The 18737-nt window shown below is 44.1% G+C and overlaps 1 protein-coding gene across 2 annotated transcripts in view; it reads left to right on the forward strand.

Moving 5' to 3' along the window:
• The window catches only part of ME3 (malic enzyme 3), a 217448-nt gene that overhangs the window by 178951 nt on the left and 19760 nt on the right, over nt 1–18737 (forward strand). For both annotated transcript variants that reach the window (XM_010356026.1, XM_010356027.2), the window contains exon 8: nt 15185–15294. In XM_010356026.1, the coding sequence (XP_010354328.1) occupies nt 15185–15294 (110 nt within the window). The remainder of the gene's footprint in view (nt 1–15184; nt 15295–18737) is intronic.

The following is an 18737-nucleotide window of genomic DNA, read 5'->3' on the forward strand; positions in this document are numbered from 1 at the left end:
TGTTCCTGAGTGTTTTCTGTCTGGCCAGGACTTGCCGTCAGAGCCGTGACTGAGGAATGGCCACATTATCCTGGGACTTTTCCTTAGAAGTTACTGCTTCCTGTGACTATGTTGCGAGTCAATGAGAGATTTCCCCCTTAGGCCAGAATCCCAGTCACAGGAGCCCGCCAGTCTGGCTGCCAGACCCCAGCACACCAGGGAATCTCCCAGTCTGGGGAGTGGGAAGGGAAGGGCCTCCTCGGCGGTCCACCCTCACATCGTGGGCTGAAATCCCTTCCACGACTTCCGTGCCAAGTGGAGCTCCGGTGACCATGGACTCACCTCCAGTGACCAGCAATCTCTTTCCAACCAGTGTTTGAAATCTCTGCCTTATATGGCACTGGAATCTGTGTCCTTCTGACTTCCACCCATTGGCTCTGCTTTTGCCTCAAAGCCATACAAAATCAATCTGCTTAAGTCCTTGTCCACAGACGGTTGTTCCTATGATTGAGGATAATCATTATGCCCAATTCCACTTGCCCTTCTCAGGCTCTGTATTCCCTCTTTCTCCAATCCACGGTATCCAGTTTTTTCACGCATGGAATAGATTCCCTGTCATCCTTGTGAATCCCTCCCCAAACCCTGACCCCCTCTTCTCATTCCCACCCCCAGTAGAATAAGTCACTCCTCATGAAAGTCTGTGGCAGAGCTGTGCAGTGATGGCCTCTTATCTGTCCTATGATATCTGACTGTGTCTTCTTCCCATTCTAACTGCGCTCTAGCCCCCACCTCCTCCCAGCTCCTCAGGATCTTGCCAGCCCTGTCATCTCTCATCTCCCCTCCATCCTGACTCCTAAATATCATATGTACACCTCCCATCCCCAAAATAAATTCACCCTTCAGTCCCACTTCCCTCAATGGCTGTCACCCTACCTACTTCACAGTCAAGCTTCTTGAAATTTGTGATGACTGACATGTCCTCCCCTTCCATTTTCAGTTTAACCCCATGCCAGATGGTTTCCTCCCTTCCACTCCATCAAAAGTGGTCTGTGAAGGTCACCAATGATCCTCTAAACAATGACTCCAATGGACACTTTGTGGTCCCTGTTTCACTTGACATCTTGGCAGTATTTGATGCTCCTGACCACAGCCCATTGTGTGGCTCTGGTAGCAGCTTCTGTGTAGGCCCAACCTGCTCGCTCTCCATGGCTGGACTTTATTCCACTGCCTCTCTCTCCTCCGTGGATGCAGGGTGTCCTGGGGTTGTGTCCTTGCCCTGCTCCCTGCTCCATGCACAGGCGCTGCCTGAGAACCCTCATCCAATGCCATGGCTTCAACTGCTCACAGTGCCCTGAGCTGCCTATTCCCCTCTTCTGACCTCATGTATAGCCCAGTGCTTCACAAACATGTTCATTAGGACATTCCACAGAACCTGGGACTCTTCATGTGCCAACCCCGCCTTATCGAGTAAGTTTGCCTTTCTTTCCCTATCCCCAACCTTGATGAGTAAAGGACTCTATCCTCTATCCTCCGCCCTTCCTGGGCTCCTCCTTCTCATTCATCTCCACATCTGGCCTATTATTAAATCCTGTCCTTAATAATCATTGCCTCTGTGGATTCAGTGCCTATAGTGTGCAGGATTTTTATATATATTATCTCATTTAAGTTGCACAACAGGACTGCAAGAGACGTATTGTTAGCCCACTATTATCAGTGAAGACTGCAATTTGTATCAAGTACCTTTCCTGAGGTCATGCATTTAGTAAGTGATGGAGACACACCTGTTTGATCTGAAAGCTCTCTATGCTCTGCCACACTCTGCCTTTCCTCCAGGCTACTCTTTTCAATTCCTTAACATCTTTTACCCAGATGCTTCTCTGCCTACGTGTCCACATTCCCTTATATTAATACCAGGACTTCACAATCTCTCACTGCAGTTCCATGCCTCCTTGTCTCCAGTCTGTCCTCCCAGTTGTCCATCCCATCATCCACTCTGCTGCCAGAATGAACTCCCTAAAACACAGGCCACCTTCCTGCCTAAAGCCCTCAGTCAGTCCCCCTTGCCCTCCAGATTGCTTAGGCTCTTTACATGGGCATGGAAAGGGGTGGCTCCTGGATTCCACCAAGGCTCATCTCTCCCCATCTTCAGCCTCCTATGGCAAGATCCGACTCTGTATTTTCCTGTACCCCCAGGAAGGCACCATAGTCAGTCCTCTTGCATATGCTGTTCCCTCTCCTTGAGATGCCCTTCTCCCTCCTTCCATCCCCACCCATCCACAGTCTGTCTGGGAATCTCTGCTCTTCCTTCAAGCCCCACCTCCTAATCTCCTGCCCTGTGAAGCCCTCACTGCCTCTCCCCACTGCAGAGTTGCCTGCCCTCTTTGAGGATTCCCATGTACCTGGCACATATCTTTATTATTACTGCTGCCACAGAGTATTGCAACTGCTTTTTTGTTTTCTTGTGTCCCCATTCAACTGTGAAATCTGCAAGGTTTTAGAGAGTAGTACAGTCCCTTGTTCATAGTGGACACTTTGAAATGTTTGTTTTGTTTTGCTTTGTTTTTCTAAGAGATGGGTCTCACTATGTTACCCAGGCTGGCCTTGAAATTCTGGGCTCAAATGGTCTTTCCACCTTAGCCTCTTGAGTAGCTGGGATGACTGGCATGTGGCACCACATCAAGCATAAAATGTTTGTTGAGGGCGTGTCCAAGATGGCTGAATACGAACAGCTCCAGCCTCCAGCTCCCAGCGTGAGTGACACAGAAGACGGGTGATTTCTGCATTTTCAACTGAGGTACCAGGTTCATCTCACTGGGGAGTGCTGGACAATCAGTGCCGGTCAGCTGGTGCAGCCCGACCAGCGAGAGCTGAAGCAGGGCAAGGCATCGCCTCACCTGGGAAGTGCAAAGGGGAAGGGAATCCCTTTTTCTAGCCAAGGGAAACTGAGACACACAACACCTGGAAAATTGGGTAACTTCCACCCTAATACTGCACTTTACCAAGGGTCTTAGCAAACGGCACACAAGGAGATTATATCCCACACCTGGCCCAGAGGGTCCCACGCCCACGGAGCCTCCCTCATTGCTAGCACAGCAGTCTGAGATCTAACTGCAAGGCAGCAGCGAGGCTGGGGGAGGGGCGCCCGCCATTGCTGAGGCTTAAGTGGGTAAACAAAGCCACCGGGAAGCTCGAATTGGGTGCAGCCCACCACAGCTCAAAGAGGACGGCCTGCCTCTGTAGACTCCTCCTCTGGGGACAGGGCATAGCTAAACGAAAAGCAGCAGAAACCTCAGCAGAGGTAAATGCCCCTGTCTGACAGCTTTGAAGAGAGCAGTGGATCTCCCAGCATGGAGGTTGAGATCTGAGAACAGACAGACTGCCTGCTCAAGTGGGTCCCTGACCCCTGAGTAGCCTAACTGGGAGACATCCCCCACTAGGTGCAGACCGACAACTCACACCTCACATGGTGGGGTACACCCCTGAGACGAAGCTTCCAGAGCAAGAATCAGACAGCAACACTCACTGTGCAGCAATATTCTATCTTCTGCAGCCTCCGCTGCTGATACCCAGGCAAACAGAGTCTGGAGTGGACCTCAAGCAAACTCCAACAGACCTACAGCTGAGGGTCCTGACTGTTAGAAGGAAAGCTAACAAACAGAAAGGCCACGCACACCAAAACCCCATCAGTACATCACCATCATCAAAGACCAAAGGCAGATAAAACCATAAAGATGGGGAAAAAGCAGTGCAGAAAAGCTGGAAATTCAAAAAATCAGAGCAAATCTCCCCCTCCAAAGGAATGCAGCTCATTGCCAGCAACAGAACAAAGCTGGACGGAGAATGACTTTGACGAGTGGAGAGAAGAAGGCTTCAGTTGATCAAACTTCTCAGAGCTAAAGGAGGAACTATGTAACCAGCGCAAAGAAACTAACAACCTTGAACAAAGAATGGATGAATGGATAACTAGAATAATCAATGCAGAGAAGACCTTAAAAGAACTGATAGAGATGAAAACATAACACGAGAAATATGCGACAAATGCACAAGCTTCAGTAACCGACTCGTTCAACTGGAAGAAAGAGTATCAGCGACTGAAGATCAAATGAATGAAATGAAGCGAGAAGAGAAGTGTGGAGAAAAAAGAGTAAAAGGAAATGAACAAAGCCTCCAAGAAGTATGGGATTATGTGAAAAGACCAAATCTACGTCTGATTGGTGTGCCTGAAAGTGACGGGGAAAATGGAACCAAGTTGGAAAACACTCTGCAAGATATCATCCAGGAGAACTTCTCCAACCTAGTAAGGCAGACCAACATCCAAATTCAGGAAATACAGAGAACGCCACAAAGATACTCTTCGAGAAGAGCAACTCCAAGACACGTAATTGTCAGATTCACCAAAGTTGAAATGAAGGAAAAAACGTTAAGGGCAGCCAGAGAGAAAGGTCGGGTTATACACAAAAGGAAGCCCATCAGACTAACAGCAGATCTCTCGGCAGAAACTCTACAAGCCAGAAGAGAGTGGAGGCCAATATTCAACATTCTTAAAGAAAAGAATTTTCAACCCAGAATTTCATATCCAGCCAAATTAAGTTTCATAAGTGAAAAAGAAATAAAATCCTTTACAGACAAGCAAATGCTTAGAGATTTTGTCACCACCAGGCCTGCCCTACAAGAGATCCTGAAGGAAGCACTAAACATGGAAAGGAACAACAGGTACCAGCCATTGCAAAAACATGCCAAAGTGTAAAGTCCATCGATGCTAGGAAGAAACTCCATCAACTAGCGAGCAAATCCAGCTAATATCATAATGATTGGTTCAAATTCACACATAACAATATTAACCTTAAATGTAAATGGACTAAATGGTCCAATTAAAAGACACAGACTGACAAACTGGATAAAAAGTCAAGATCCATCAGTTGGCTGTATTCAGGAGACCCATCTTACATGCAGAGACATACACAGACTCAAAATAAAGGGATGGAGGAAGATCTACCAAGCAAATGGAAAACAAAAAAAAAGCAGGGGTTGCAATCCTAGTCTCTGATAAAACAGACTTTAAACCATCAAAGATCAAAAGAGACAAAGAAGGCCATTACATAATGGTAAAGGGATCAATTCATCAGGAAGAGCTAACTATCCTAAATATATATGCACCCAATACAGGAGCACCCAGATTCATAAAGCAAGTCCTTAGAGACTTACAAAGAGACTTAGACTCCCATACAATAATAATGGGAGACTTTAACACTCCACTGTCAACATTAGACAGATCAACAAGACAGAAAGTTAAAAAGGATATCCAGGAATTGAACTCATCTCTGCACCAAGTGGACCTAATAGACATCTACAGAACTCTCCACCCCAAATCAACAGAATATACATTCTTCTCAGCACCACATCACACTTATTCCAAAATTGACCACTTAGTTGGAAGCAAAACACTCCTCAGCAAATGTAAAAGAACAGAAATTATAACAAACTGTCTCTCAGGCCACAGTGCAATCAAACTAGAACTCAGGAAGAAGAAACTCGCTCAAAACCACTCAACTACATGGAAACTGAACAACCTGCTCCTGAATGACTACTGGGTACATAACAAAATGAAGGCAGAAATAAAGATGTTCTTTGAAACCAATGAGAACAAAGATACAACATACCAGAATCTCTGGGACGCATTTAAAGCAGCGTGTACAGGGAAATTTATAGCACTAAATGCCCACAAGAGAAAGCAAGAAATATCTAAACTTGACACCCTAACATCACAATTAAAAGAACTAGAGAAGCAAGAGCAAACGCATTCAAAAGCTAGCAGAAGGCAAGAAATAACTAAGATCAGAGCAGAACTGAAGGAGATAGAGACACAAAAAACCCTTCAAAAAAATCAATGAATCCAGGAGCTGGTTTTTTGAAAAGATCAACAAAATCGATAAACCACTAGCAAGACTAATAAAGAAGAAAAGAGAAAAATCAAATAGACGCAATAAAAAATGATAAAGGGGATATCACCACCGACCCCACAGAAATACAAACTACCATCAGAGAATACTATAAACACCTCTATGCAAATAAACTAGAAGACCTAGAAGAAATGGATAATTTCCTGGACACTTACACTCTCCCAACACTAAACCAGGAAGAAGTTGAATCCCTGAATAGACCAATAGCAGGCTCTGAAATTGAGGCAATAATTAATAGCCTACCAACCAAAAAAAGTCCAGGATCAGACGGATTCACAGCCGAATTCTACCAGAGGTACAAGGAGGAGTTGGTACCATTCCTTCTGAAACTATTCCAATCAATAGAAAAAGAGGGAATCCTCCCTAACTCATTTTACGAAGCCAACATCACCCTGATACCAAAGCCTGACAGAGATACAACAAAAAAAGAGAATTTTAGACCAATATCCCTGATGAACATCGACGCAAAAACCCTCAATAAAATACTGGCAAACTGAATCCAGCAGCACATCAAAAAGCTTATCCACCATGATCAAGTGGGCTTCATCCCTGGGATGCAAGGCTGGTTCAACATACGCAAATCAGTAAATGTAATCCAGCATATAAACAGAACCAAAGACAAAAACCACATGATTATCTCAATAGATGCAGAAAAGGCCTTTGACAAAATTCAACAGCCCTTCATGCTAAAAACTCTCAATAAATTCGGTATTGATGGAACGTATCTCCAAATAATAAGAGCTATTTATGACAAACTCACAGCCAATATCATACTGAATGGGCAAAAACTGGAAGCATTCCCTTTGAAAACTGGCACAAGACAGGGATGCCCTCTCTCACCACTCCTATTCAACATAGTGTTGGAAGTTCTGGCTAGGGCAATCAGGCAAGAGAAAGAAATAAAGGGTATTCAGTTAAGAAAAGAAGTCAAATTGTCCCTGTTTGCAGATGACATGATTGTATATTTAGAAAACCCCATTGTCTCAGCCCAAAATCTCCTTAAGCTGATAAGCAAGTTCAGCAAGGTCTCAGGATACAAAATCAATGTGCAAAAATCACAAGCATTCTTATACACCAGTAACAGACAAACAGAGAGCCAAATCATGAATGAACTCCCATTCACAATAGCTTCAAAGAGAATAAAATACCTAGGAATCCAACTTACAAGGGATGTGAAGGACCTCTTCAAGGAGAACTACAAACCACTGCTCAGTGAAATAAAAGAGGACAGAAACAAATGGAAGAACATTCCATGCTCATGGATAGGAAGAAACAATATTGTGAAAATGGCCATACTGCCCAAGGTTATTTATAGATTCAATGCCATCCCCATTAAGCTACCAATGACTTTCTTCGCAGAATTGGAAAAAAACTGCTTTAAAGTTCATATAGAACCAAAAAAGACCCCACATTGCCAAGACAATCCTAAGCCAAAAGAACAAAGCTGGAGGCATCACGCTACCTGACTTCAAACTATACTACAAAGCTACAGTAACCAAAACAGCATGGTACTGGTACCAAAACAGAGATATAGACCAATAGAACAGAACAGAGCCCTCAGAAATAATACCACACATCTACAGCCATCTGATCTTTGACAAACCTGACAGAAACAAGAAAAGGGGAAAGGATTCCCTATATAATAAATGGTGCTGGGAAAATTGGCTAGCCATAAGTAGAAAGCTGAAACTGGATCCTTTCCTCACTCCTTATACGAAAATTAATTCAAGATGGATTAGAGACTTAAATGTTAGAACTAAAACCATAAAAACCCTAGAAGAAAACCTAGGTAAAACCATTCAGGACATAGGCATGGGCAAGGACTTCATGTCTAAAACACCAAAAGCAATGGCAACAAAAGCCAAAATTGACAAATGGGATCTAATTAAACTAAAGAGCTTCTGCACAGCAAAAGAAACTACCATCAGAGTGAACAGGCAACCTACAGAATGGGAGAAAATTTTTGCAATCTACTCATCTGACAAAGGGCTAATATCCGGAACCTATAAAGAACTCATTCAAATTTATAAGAAAAAAAAACCCCATCAAAAAAAACAGTGAGCAAAGGATATGAACAGACACTTCTCAAAAGAAGACATTCATACAGCCAACAGACACTTGAAAAAATGCTCATCATCACTCACCATCAGAGAAATGCAAATCAAAACCACAATGAGATACCATCTCACACCGGTTAGAATGGTAATCATTAAAAAATCAGGAAACAACAGGTGCTGGAGAGGATGTGGAGAAATAGGAACACTTTTGCACTGTTGGTGGGACTGTAAACTATTCAACCATTGTGGAAAACAGTGTGGCGATTCCTCAAGGATCTAGAACTAGAAATACCATTTGACCCAGCCATCCCACTACTGGGGATATACCCAAAGGACTATAAGTCCTGCTGCTATAAAGACACATGCACATGTATGTTTATGATGGCACTATTCACAATAGCAAAGACTGGAATCAACCCAAATGTCCATCAGTGACAGACTAGATTAAGAAAACGTGGCACATATATACCATGGAATACTATGCAGCCATTAAAAAGGATGGGTTCGTGTCCTTTGTAAGGACATGGATACAGCTGGAAAGCATCATTCTCAGCAAACTGTTGCAAGAACAGAAAACCAAATACCGCATGTTCTCACTCATAGGTGGGAACTGAACAATGAGATCACTTGGACACAGGAAGGGGAGCATCACACACTGGGTCCTATTGTGGGGAGGGGGTAGTGGGGAGGGATAGCATTAGGAGATATACCTAATGTAAATGACGAATTAATGGGTGCAGCACACCAATATGGCACATGTATACATATGTAACAAACCTGTACGTTGTGCACATGTACCCTAGAACTTAAAGTGTAATAATAAAAAAAAAAGTTTGTTGAATTGAATTTTTATTATATCATACTTAGTATAGTTTCTGGCACAAAGAAGATAACTTGCCCAATACATTTCTTTAATTGAAACAGAAATGTCAATAAATAGTTGTAATACAATGTGACATATATTGTTACAGATGTGTCCAGAATATCATGGGAGCCCAGAGAAGAGAAGAATTAGCACTATTTTAAGGGTGGAGAAAGAGATGGGTCAAGGAAGCCTTCTTAGAAGAGGTTACGGTTTAAGATCTGGGCCTACATCTGTAATCCCAGCACTTTGGGAGGCCAAGGCGGGTGGATCATGAGATCGAGAAATCAAGACCATCCTGGCCAACATGGTGAAATCCTATCTCTACTAAAACTACAAAAATTAGCTGGGCATGGTGGTGCGCACCTGTAGTCCCAGCTACTCAGGAGACTGAGGCAGGAGAATTGCTTGAACCCAGGATGTGCAGGTTGCAGTGAGCCAAGATTGAACCACTGCACTCTAGCCTGGTGACAGAGCAAGACTCTTTCTCAAAAAAAAAAAAAAAAAAAAAAAACAGTTCTGAGCCTTACAGTTTAAGTAGGGGTTGACCTGGACAAAAAGAGGCCTTCTAGATGGAAAGAACCAGCAACTTGAGCAAAGACAGGGGACCGTGCAAGGGCCCACGGAGGTTAAGAAGCATCAAAATGTGCCAATATGCCTAGAGTGTCAGCAGACCTGAGTAGGTGTTCAGCAATAGAGCTGGGGCCAAAGCAAACACCACCTAAGGAATTAGGATATAACCCCACAGGCAGTGGAAGCCCTCTTAGGATTTTCAGAAAATAAGTAGCCGACATAAACTTGTGTTTAGAAATATGTGGAAGATGGATTGGGGGAGGGGAAATAAACTTGAAGGAGATGAGATCAGTCACTGCAGGGATCTGGACAGAAGCAGCAATGGCAGTAATCCTGGGGAGAGATGGCCTTGCCCTGAATCCACCCAGCCCCACCTGTACAAAGTTCTTCCTGCAGAGCCATGTCTCCCAAAGTGTGTTCCACCATTGGTGGTGAGGGTGGGATGCAATAGGGTAAGGTCTCTGGTCAAATAAGTGTTGAACATGTTGGGTTAAACAGGTTTCTTACTGGAAGATTTCTCAGAGCTTTTAATATACATTGTATATGCTATGTGTAACACATAGAGTTTTCCAAATTTACTTAACCACAGAACCTCTCTGAGACCATCTCAAGGGACTAGAGTTTAATGGAATATGTAAAATAGAAAAAAAAAAAAAAAAAAGACCAAGAGTTTTAATGATTCTGTCAGATCTAGTTCCTGGAAGGAAATAAAAGAAGAAATAGTTTTCCATTGGGTGACAACTGATAATCTCACTGAACACTCTGCTGTGGAAGTCTTGCATGTGCGTTTTTTCTGCGGGGAGGGGACCAGAATGGACTCCCATGGAAATACGAGAGGTAGCTTTTAGTCATTCTATTTAGAGGCAGGTTGAGCAAGTTCACCTGTTCTTCCCAGTCCCTCATGTTTGTTCAGGCCTGAAAGATGTCAGACCCAGGTGTTTAAAAAAAATGGCAGGTCCTGACCTATGGAAAAGAGAAACTAGGTCTGCAGCCCCTGGAATGTTCTGTACCACCAACATCCCTCACTCTGCATTTGGTTCACACTTCGGGGAGAAGGTCAGAACAGCCACCTCGGACCCTCCTACCCATGGAAGGATGTGTCCCAGGTGGCAAGTGCTGGCACTGTTGGTCGTGGCCTGGGTATCATTGCACTGTCACACACAGCTCACCAGGACTCCCAGGCACAGGTCACTCTTTGCTGGCTTCCCCTTGCCTGAGTACTGAGGAAAAAAATAATCAAACATCCACTCATTAGCCTTGTGTCTCTAAGTGAGCCCTGGCTTTGGAATGCCTTCCCTGGCTACTCCAAGGCCATTTCCCAGCTGAGCCCCCAGGGTTGGGAAGTCTGGGAAGCTATCTGTGTGGCTTGGGAAGGTGCCTCTTTCTCCATTGCAGGAATTTTCCACTGGAGAAGCATCAGCGTTCCTCAGCCCCTGCCAGGGTTGGAGGGTGAAGAGTTCAAAATTGCAAAACGGTGGCAGATGAGCAGGACCCTCTCTGGTAAGAGGCAGCTTCTCACAGGACAGAAGGTCAGACAGCAGGCTGCTGCCAGCGCTAGAATCGGGAAGCTGCCCAGAGCCCTGAGTAGGGAGCTGAGAGCGGGCTTCTTGGGAGGGGTCCTGCCTCTGTTCCACAGTATGACCTGGAGGGTGGCTGCCTCACCCAGGTCACTCAGCTGGTCCGGTTTGTGTAAGCACAAAGGGCTCTAAGACACTGACCCCCCACATGTTCCTCACATGTTGTTCTCATAGAGAAATGTCTGACCTCCCTGCTCTGGACTTGTAGAAATATCTGAGTGAAGCTTCTAGTATTCAATTCCAGTCCCAAATATTAAGTAGGTTGTGCTACTCCTCCAATGCTCTCAGACTAGCAAACTGAGACCCAGACAGAGAGAGGGGACTCAGCCAAGACTCCTGCGTTTTCTCTGTCCCCCTGGTCAATGTTTTCTTCACCACACCCATGATCTTTCTCAGTGGAGAAAGAAATCCAGCTTTATTACCTATTTAGCTTTATTTTTTTAAGAACTTGTAAAGCTATTAAAATTAAACTGAGGCTGGTTCTTGAGTCAGATAGAACCAGATTTAAATTCCATCTCCACCACTTACCAAGCGCAATAGAGTAAATAGCCTGTGGGCAAATAACTTGCAATCTGTAGCTCTAGATTCCTTCTCTGGAAACAGCACCTACATCATAAAGTGATGTGAAGATAAATTAAGATAATGTATGTAAAGTGGTGCCCAGCAGGTAATAAACACTTGATAAAAGCTAGCTATTTTTTTTATCATTGTTGTTAGTATTTTAATGAATATGTAAGGCAACTGATAATTAACATTTAGATTAGTGTTACAGTGAAAGCTCATTACCTGTATTTGGATATACAGGGATGAATTGAGAAATGTTTTTTTACCCACTAAGCCATTTAAATTTCCACTTTGAAATTTTCTGTTTTTAATTGGTTTTTAATTAGTTTAAAGAGTTGGCAGACAAACTCCAAACACTAAGCTTCCACCAACTCCTTCATAGATCCACCCCTTCCTAAAACATTAAACTATAGTACAGATCATCATAGGTGCTCAATAAATGTTTTTGGATGCATGAATTTACAGATGGGTTAATGGATGGATGGATGGATGGATGGATGGATGGATGGATGGATGGATAATGGATGGTTGGATAATGATAGATGAATAGGTGGATGATGGTTGAATGGATGGTGCTAAGACAGTAGCACCATGAAGTAACCACCTTTGGCTCAGACTGGATAGTGGTCTGGTTTCATGAAAAGCCATAATGGAGAGTCTGAGGGACTAGAATAACATGGTGAAGGGCCTAGAGGTCTTGGTGCAGACAAACAGCAGGCGCAGTGGAAGGGAAGGACATAAAAGGAAAGGTTGTGGTCAGAGACTGAGATGGGACAGTGTGAAATCCTAGAGTAGGAGTAGTTCCTGGTGATAAAAGGTTCAGGAAGCAGCCAGGGGATGGGTACCTAAGACAGAGAGGAGTTCTGGGGGTCCTTAAATCCAGTGAGTTCTAGGAACTCTGAGTCCAGGTTATTGGATGGGTGATTCACATGGTCTTTTATGCAATTCCAAGTTAGGATGACAGTGACCTCAATTAATGAGGTTTTATTCTATATTCCATCAAATTGCTCCATGGAAGGGAGGTCGGGTTTCTTATCTAAAACTGAATTAAATATAAATAATAATCATGCACTGAACAAAGGTATTTATTTATAATTACTGCCTTATTTTTACCTCAGTAAGTGAATGGTGTTGTTGCTTAAAGGGGTGTGTGTGTGTGTGTGTGTGTGTGTGAGAGAGAGAGAGAGAGAGAGAGAGAGAGAGAGAGAGAGAGACAAAACGTTCATCACATTGTTTTGTTGTCTGACCTTTTCAGTGTTTTAGCTCCAGGCCAGTTGTGGGGCAACACTGGGAATCTTGCAGAAATTATATATAGCAAAATGTCACCAGCAACCAAAGACATTCTGTTCCTCCCCACCCAGTCCAAATACTTGAAATTCACAATAAATTTTGGCTTGGTGAGCATGGCATTATATTTGTGCATGGGAGGTTTTATTTATCATTTCTATTCATAGTATAAGGAAAAGAGGGCTGGATGATGGGTGGGGAGACACAGTGAGCCCCCCACCCGACCTCCATTAGCATTTGTTCTATGACTGTGAATAAGAATTGTGGCCAGAATGGCATTTGTGTTTAGCATTTTGCGGTCTAAAAATTACCCTCAGGCTTCAGTTAGTAATACTGTATTGTATAGTCGAAATTTGCTAAGAAAGTAGATCTTGAGTTTTCTTACCACACACAAAATAGTAACTATGTGAGGTGATGGATACGGTAATTAGCATGGTTGTGGTTATCATTTCACACCATACACATATAGCAAATCATCACATTGTATACCTTAAATATATGCAATTTGTATTTGTTAATTATGCCTCAGTAAAGTTGGAGGAAAACCTTACCCTCAGCTTTTAACCCTCACAACAGTTCACAGATATTGGCCAGGCAGATATTGTTGTGCTCATTGACGGATGGGAAACTGAGGTAGAATAGAGAGGTGAAGTGACATGTGCAGGTAACTCAGTTGAATGTGGAGAGCCAGATCTGGCCTATGGCCTTCTAACCCACGCCCAGCACTCTAAGCACTGGGCTGTGGCAAGTCACTGCCCCTGTGTTTCTGCCCCTGTAATGTGACTCGATCTCCCAGTCCTTCCACCAACAGCCTTGACTAGCTAAGGTTCTGGAAGGACCATGGCAGGAACAAATATTTGCCCACCCACTGGTATTTCTGCTGGACAGCGTAAGTCATGCACAAAATTATAAGGTTGGAAAAAATGTTTTCTGGGTCATTTCAGTGCTCCTCACTCCTTCATTGCCACCAACCTCAACAGAAAGATACCCCGAGAGCACAGGAAGCCCACCCTCTCTAACAAGGTAATAAATCTTTCCACAGCTGGTCCCAAGCTGGTTCCAAGCCTGTAGGTCACACTCAGTTGGAAGGGCAGGCCACTTCTACCTGTTACATGCCCTGACACATCTTATAGATCAATCACGACATTTTTTTCTCGATGACATGACCTCAGATGCTATTACTCAGTCACAAATTGACCCATAAGATGAAGCCTATTTTTATCCATGTATTAAGTAGTTTTTAATAATCCATACTACACTTGCTTCCAGAAAGGCTAAGAAACACAAACAAAACTATCAAACACCAGGATCAAAGAGCAAGAATGGAGTAAAGGGGAAATCTGTGTGCAGAAGCCCAGGCTGAGGTGGCCTGTTGCAAATGAGCAAAAACTTCACTCTCAGCTTCCTTTCAGGCAATGTTAAAAGGAAAAATAGGTTACAAAACTCGAACGAACTCAGTCATTTTTAAGGGAAGGCCATGAAATCTAGGAGGCAATGCTAGCATGGATTTTAAATAAGGCATATCAAGCATCTTAATGGCCATTGTCTTCACCCACAAGGCATTGTTTCTCAGGGTTCTCTGGGCTCTCAGAATCAGAACCCTCTGGGGTGTTTGTTCAAAATGCAGGTTCCTGACCCCATCCCACACTCACCGAGTGAGACTCTGTGAGATGGGCCTGGTGACCTGCTTTTTAAACAAGGTCAGTCACTGAGTCTTCTACACCTGCAAGTTGGAGAACAACTTCACCAAGATGTTAGTAGATAACAGTGTCTTATTGTAGTAGCCTTTCCTAACCATCTTTTCATCTTACCAGAGAACAATGCCTGGTGCCAGAGGAGTCTCTAGTGGAGGAACTCCAGGTGTCAGGATTCAGCAAGAGAGATATTTGGAGGATGCAGGGGCTCCCCACCTACTTGTGGTGGGGAAGCTGGTCTGTCTGCATGCACTTGGATGTGGAGTGAGCTTTCTTCTGGGATCTCAGGTGGCCACAGGCTACAGAGAGGGCAGGCCCCTCCTTGGCCCTCTTGTCACTCCCAGGGCTGGCCATGGAAGCCATGGGAGCCACCCGCACAGCTTAGCTACAGTGATGCTGGCTTGGCTGGCCACCAAACCCAGGGTCCTACTATCTCCCTTCACCATGCTCATCCATGATAGGGCAGGCAGAGCTCCAAGCCCAAGAGTCCAGTAGCAAAAACACAGATGAAGGAGCCATGCCACTTCCCACCCCCTGGCCTGCTCCTCCCCACCCCACAGTGCAAGCTGGGATATGTCAGAGATCTGCCTCAGGGAGGCAATCATGGGTTTCTTCCTCTCCCTCCACACAGGTTTGGAATAAATTGCCTCATCCAATTTGAAGACTTTGCCAATGCCAATGCCTTCCGCCTGCTCAACAAATACCGCAACAAGTACTGCATGTTCAATGATGATATCCAAGGTAGGTTTCCACCCCATGTGATGAAGCTACAGGGGACTAACATATTCTCAAACCTCACTGGGATGCCAAAGGGGTGGGGAAGGGCTGTCACCTCATAGCTGGTTTGCTGCCAGCAGCTGTTGAAGAAAGAACATTCAACTTAGATTCAACACCTACTTGGCTAATTCTTAATTCTTTGAATTCAGTTTCCTTTTTTACAAAATGAAGATCATTACTACTTCAGAGGTAGGTAAGAATTATGTAATTTAATGTATGTAAGAAACTCTAAACAATACTGTAATTTACTAGCAAGTTAAACATGAACCAGTCAATTCTCTGACCACAGTTTCATCATCTAGTCAATAGAGAGGATAACAATTGCCTTGAAAGAGCATGGTGAAAATTTACAAAGCTAATACTATAGAAAGTACTAACCCATAAAACTCATCAGACAAGCATCAATCACCATAAAAATGGCCTTCCTCAGCCATAATAACTTGCTTTTAGGCTTTCCAAATATAAGGCGTGTCTCAGTCCGGAAGTCAGGACAATTCCTTCTCTGGTTTTGACTGAAGTGTTTGTTGCTCATAATGACCCTGAGAGAGACACTGACACCAGAAACCCAGAGCTTTCCAAAGTCAACATGAAGCAGCTTCTAGTTCAAGTTCCCTTTGGTCATCTATTCTGTGACCCAGAAATATCTGAAGGTGCTTGCTTCTTACTGTGGAGTTACCAGTGTCCGAAGCTGGAGTGGAAAGGGATTCATCTCACTTGATCTAGGAGTGCACAGGAAGGAGCATTGTGAGCTGTTGCTAGCATTTTGTAAAGTCCAAGAGAAACCTTGATGATTTTTTAACAAATGAAGTTTGCGAAGCAATCTTTTTAAAACAAAGATCCATGTCAGGTGGAAAGAATAAGTTGGCAAGAGACAGGTATTGGCCCTGTATTGTTAAAGGTTGGCCAACTTCTCATTTTACAGATGACTCATCCAGAGGCCTGAAGAGGTCACAACTTTTCTTTAAGTGAGTCAGGGATAGATCTCAGAGAACTCAAACTCAGGTAATAATAGCTAAGATTAATTGCTGAATGCTTATTGCATATCGGGCTCTGTTCTAAGCACTCTACACTTTTAAACAGATGAGACATTAGCATCTCTGTCTTATGAATGAAGACACTGAAACAGAAAAAGAGTAAGTAACTTTTATAGCCATTAAGCATAGAGTTGAGATTTGAGCCCAGGCATTCAGACTCTAAATTGCAGTCTATAACCATTCACCATGCAATTCCCAGGTCTTATATTACAAACCAAGTTGCCTTTTTTTCCCCATTATGGTCCATATTACAAAGTATAAGAAATGTGATAGATGATTTTTTGTTTTTGTCATAAATTTTCAAAAGGCAAGATAGTACAGTTAGAACACACTATTAGAAAATTGAGTTTAAAATATATGACTTCAGTGCCTGACGAGTGGGTATCCAGAGAGAGGGGAGACCCAAAAGGAGACAGCTGGGACGTGGCACCCCCTGCCAGCCTGTCTCCATTCTGTCTCTCCTTTACCCTGTTGCATAGACCTGGGACAGGCATTGGCTGAGCTAGGCCAGCCTCACCCACACAAGCCAGGACACAGCACAGACGGGACTGTGCAGTCCAGGAAGATGCGCTGGTAGAGGGAAGCATTTTCTCACTGCCCTCACTCACCTCAGTGTCAGACCAGCAGGTGGGAGTGTGCCTCTGGCCCTGAGGAAGCACCTGCCTGCTAGACCCTGACCGGCTCCCCAGCATGAATTCACCCATGAATCAGCAGATGGACAGCCGGTCCCCTGAGCCCACCGGGCTGCCAAGGCCAGAGGGTAGAAGTGGAAAACAAGTCCATGCAGGCGGCACACCTGGTGCACAGCCTCCAGCTGTATAGACACACAGACAGCCACATGTGTATACATCCTCCTAAACACAGGCACAGGAACACAGCCAGGCCCCGCAGCCCCCCAGCCCCCATCCGCCCCTGCACTGCTGCCAGAATGTGCCTCGGAGATGAAAGTATCAGTCACCATGCCACCCTCTCTTCATGAGAAAGTTCGCACCCCTTCAATGAAAATATAAGACTTCGGGATCCCTCCTCTGCTCTCTGCCCTTCCTTTTATTTTACTCTTCTTACCTCCTTACCTGCCATTTCTTTCTGTGTTTGAAAGCCCTGCTCGCCCTTTCCCATTATCTTTACCTGAGTAACTCCTACTCACCCTTAAAGACTCAGCTCCAGGGTCTCCTGCCCAGGGAAGGCCCATCAGTCTCATTTGGGTGTCCCTCAGGTGTTCCCCTCTGTCAGTTCTCTTACCTCATTGTACCCCAAAAGCCTGTAACGCATTGTCTGCCTTCCCAGAAGATAATAAGCTTCTGGAGGCAGGAACAATTGCCTTATCCATTCTTGTTCCCCAACTCCCAGCGCTGCGCTTGCTACATGATAGACACCTAATAAATGTTTAAAGAATATACGAATGATGTCTACACACACAAACTGACATCCTCATAAGCATACCCACCTGTTCATGTGGGTGTGTCTACACTGGACACCTGCCCCTACAGCCTCTCTGTTGTCCAGGTCATCATTCATGTACAGCTGACCCTTGAACAAGGTGATGGTTACAGGTGCCAACACTCCACACAGTCAAAAATACACATAACTTTTGCCTCTCCAGAAACTTAGCTACTAAGAGCCTACTGTTGACCAGAAGCCTTACTAATAACATAAAAATAGTGGATTAACACATAAATAGACTAGTATCTACCCCTATTTTATGTGTACATGACATACTTCTTAATTTTTTTTTATATTTCTAGGCTACATAGTTCATCTGTGAGTTTTTTTAAATTGTTACAAACCTCCAAAATTTTAAAAAATATATGTATTAAAAAAATCTGCATATAAGTGGACTCATGCAGCTCAACCCCATGTTGTTCAAGGACTGACTGTGCTCACACATAAATGCACCTCTACACGTGCTCATACATATTCACATGTGTAACCCCACATGCAGACACATGGAGCTGTTTGTTTTTAATTAAATCAATCCATCTGTTTACATTCATTGGTTTTTGCATCTTGCCTCTACAGTCAATTTTGCTCCCAGGCAAAACCAAGTGGGATAGTTTTCTGGGTCCCAGAGCACAGAGAAGCAGGATTTACCATTCCTTTCTCAGAAATTCAAGACTAAAGCCATCAATCTAGAACTCATGGGGACAGCTGGCAAATAGTGCTGGAATGGCAAGAGCCCTATAAGAACCAGCCTTTGATCAGCTCAGCCTGATGTTTAGGTGTGACCGTATCATTAACAACCATAAAGAGGTGGGCATGGGCATGCACCACCCAGATCCTCCTTCAAGGAAAGACTTGTTGCCCATCTGACAGCAGGCTGTCAGTACAATCTGCAGAGCCTCAGAGAGAGAGAGCCACCTCGCCACCCCACCA

The sequence above is a fragment of the Rhinopithecus roxellana genome, chromosome 15 (genome assembly GCF_007565055.1).
Source record: "Rhinopithecus roxellana isolate Shanxi Qingling chromosome 15, ASM756505v1, whole genome shotgun sequence".
Taxonomy (NCBI): domain Eukaryota; kingdom Metazoa; phylum Chordata; class Mammalia; order Primates; family Cercopithecidae; genus Rhinopithecus; species Rhinopithecus roxellana.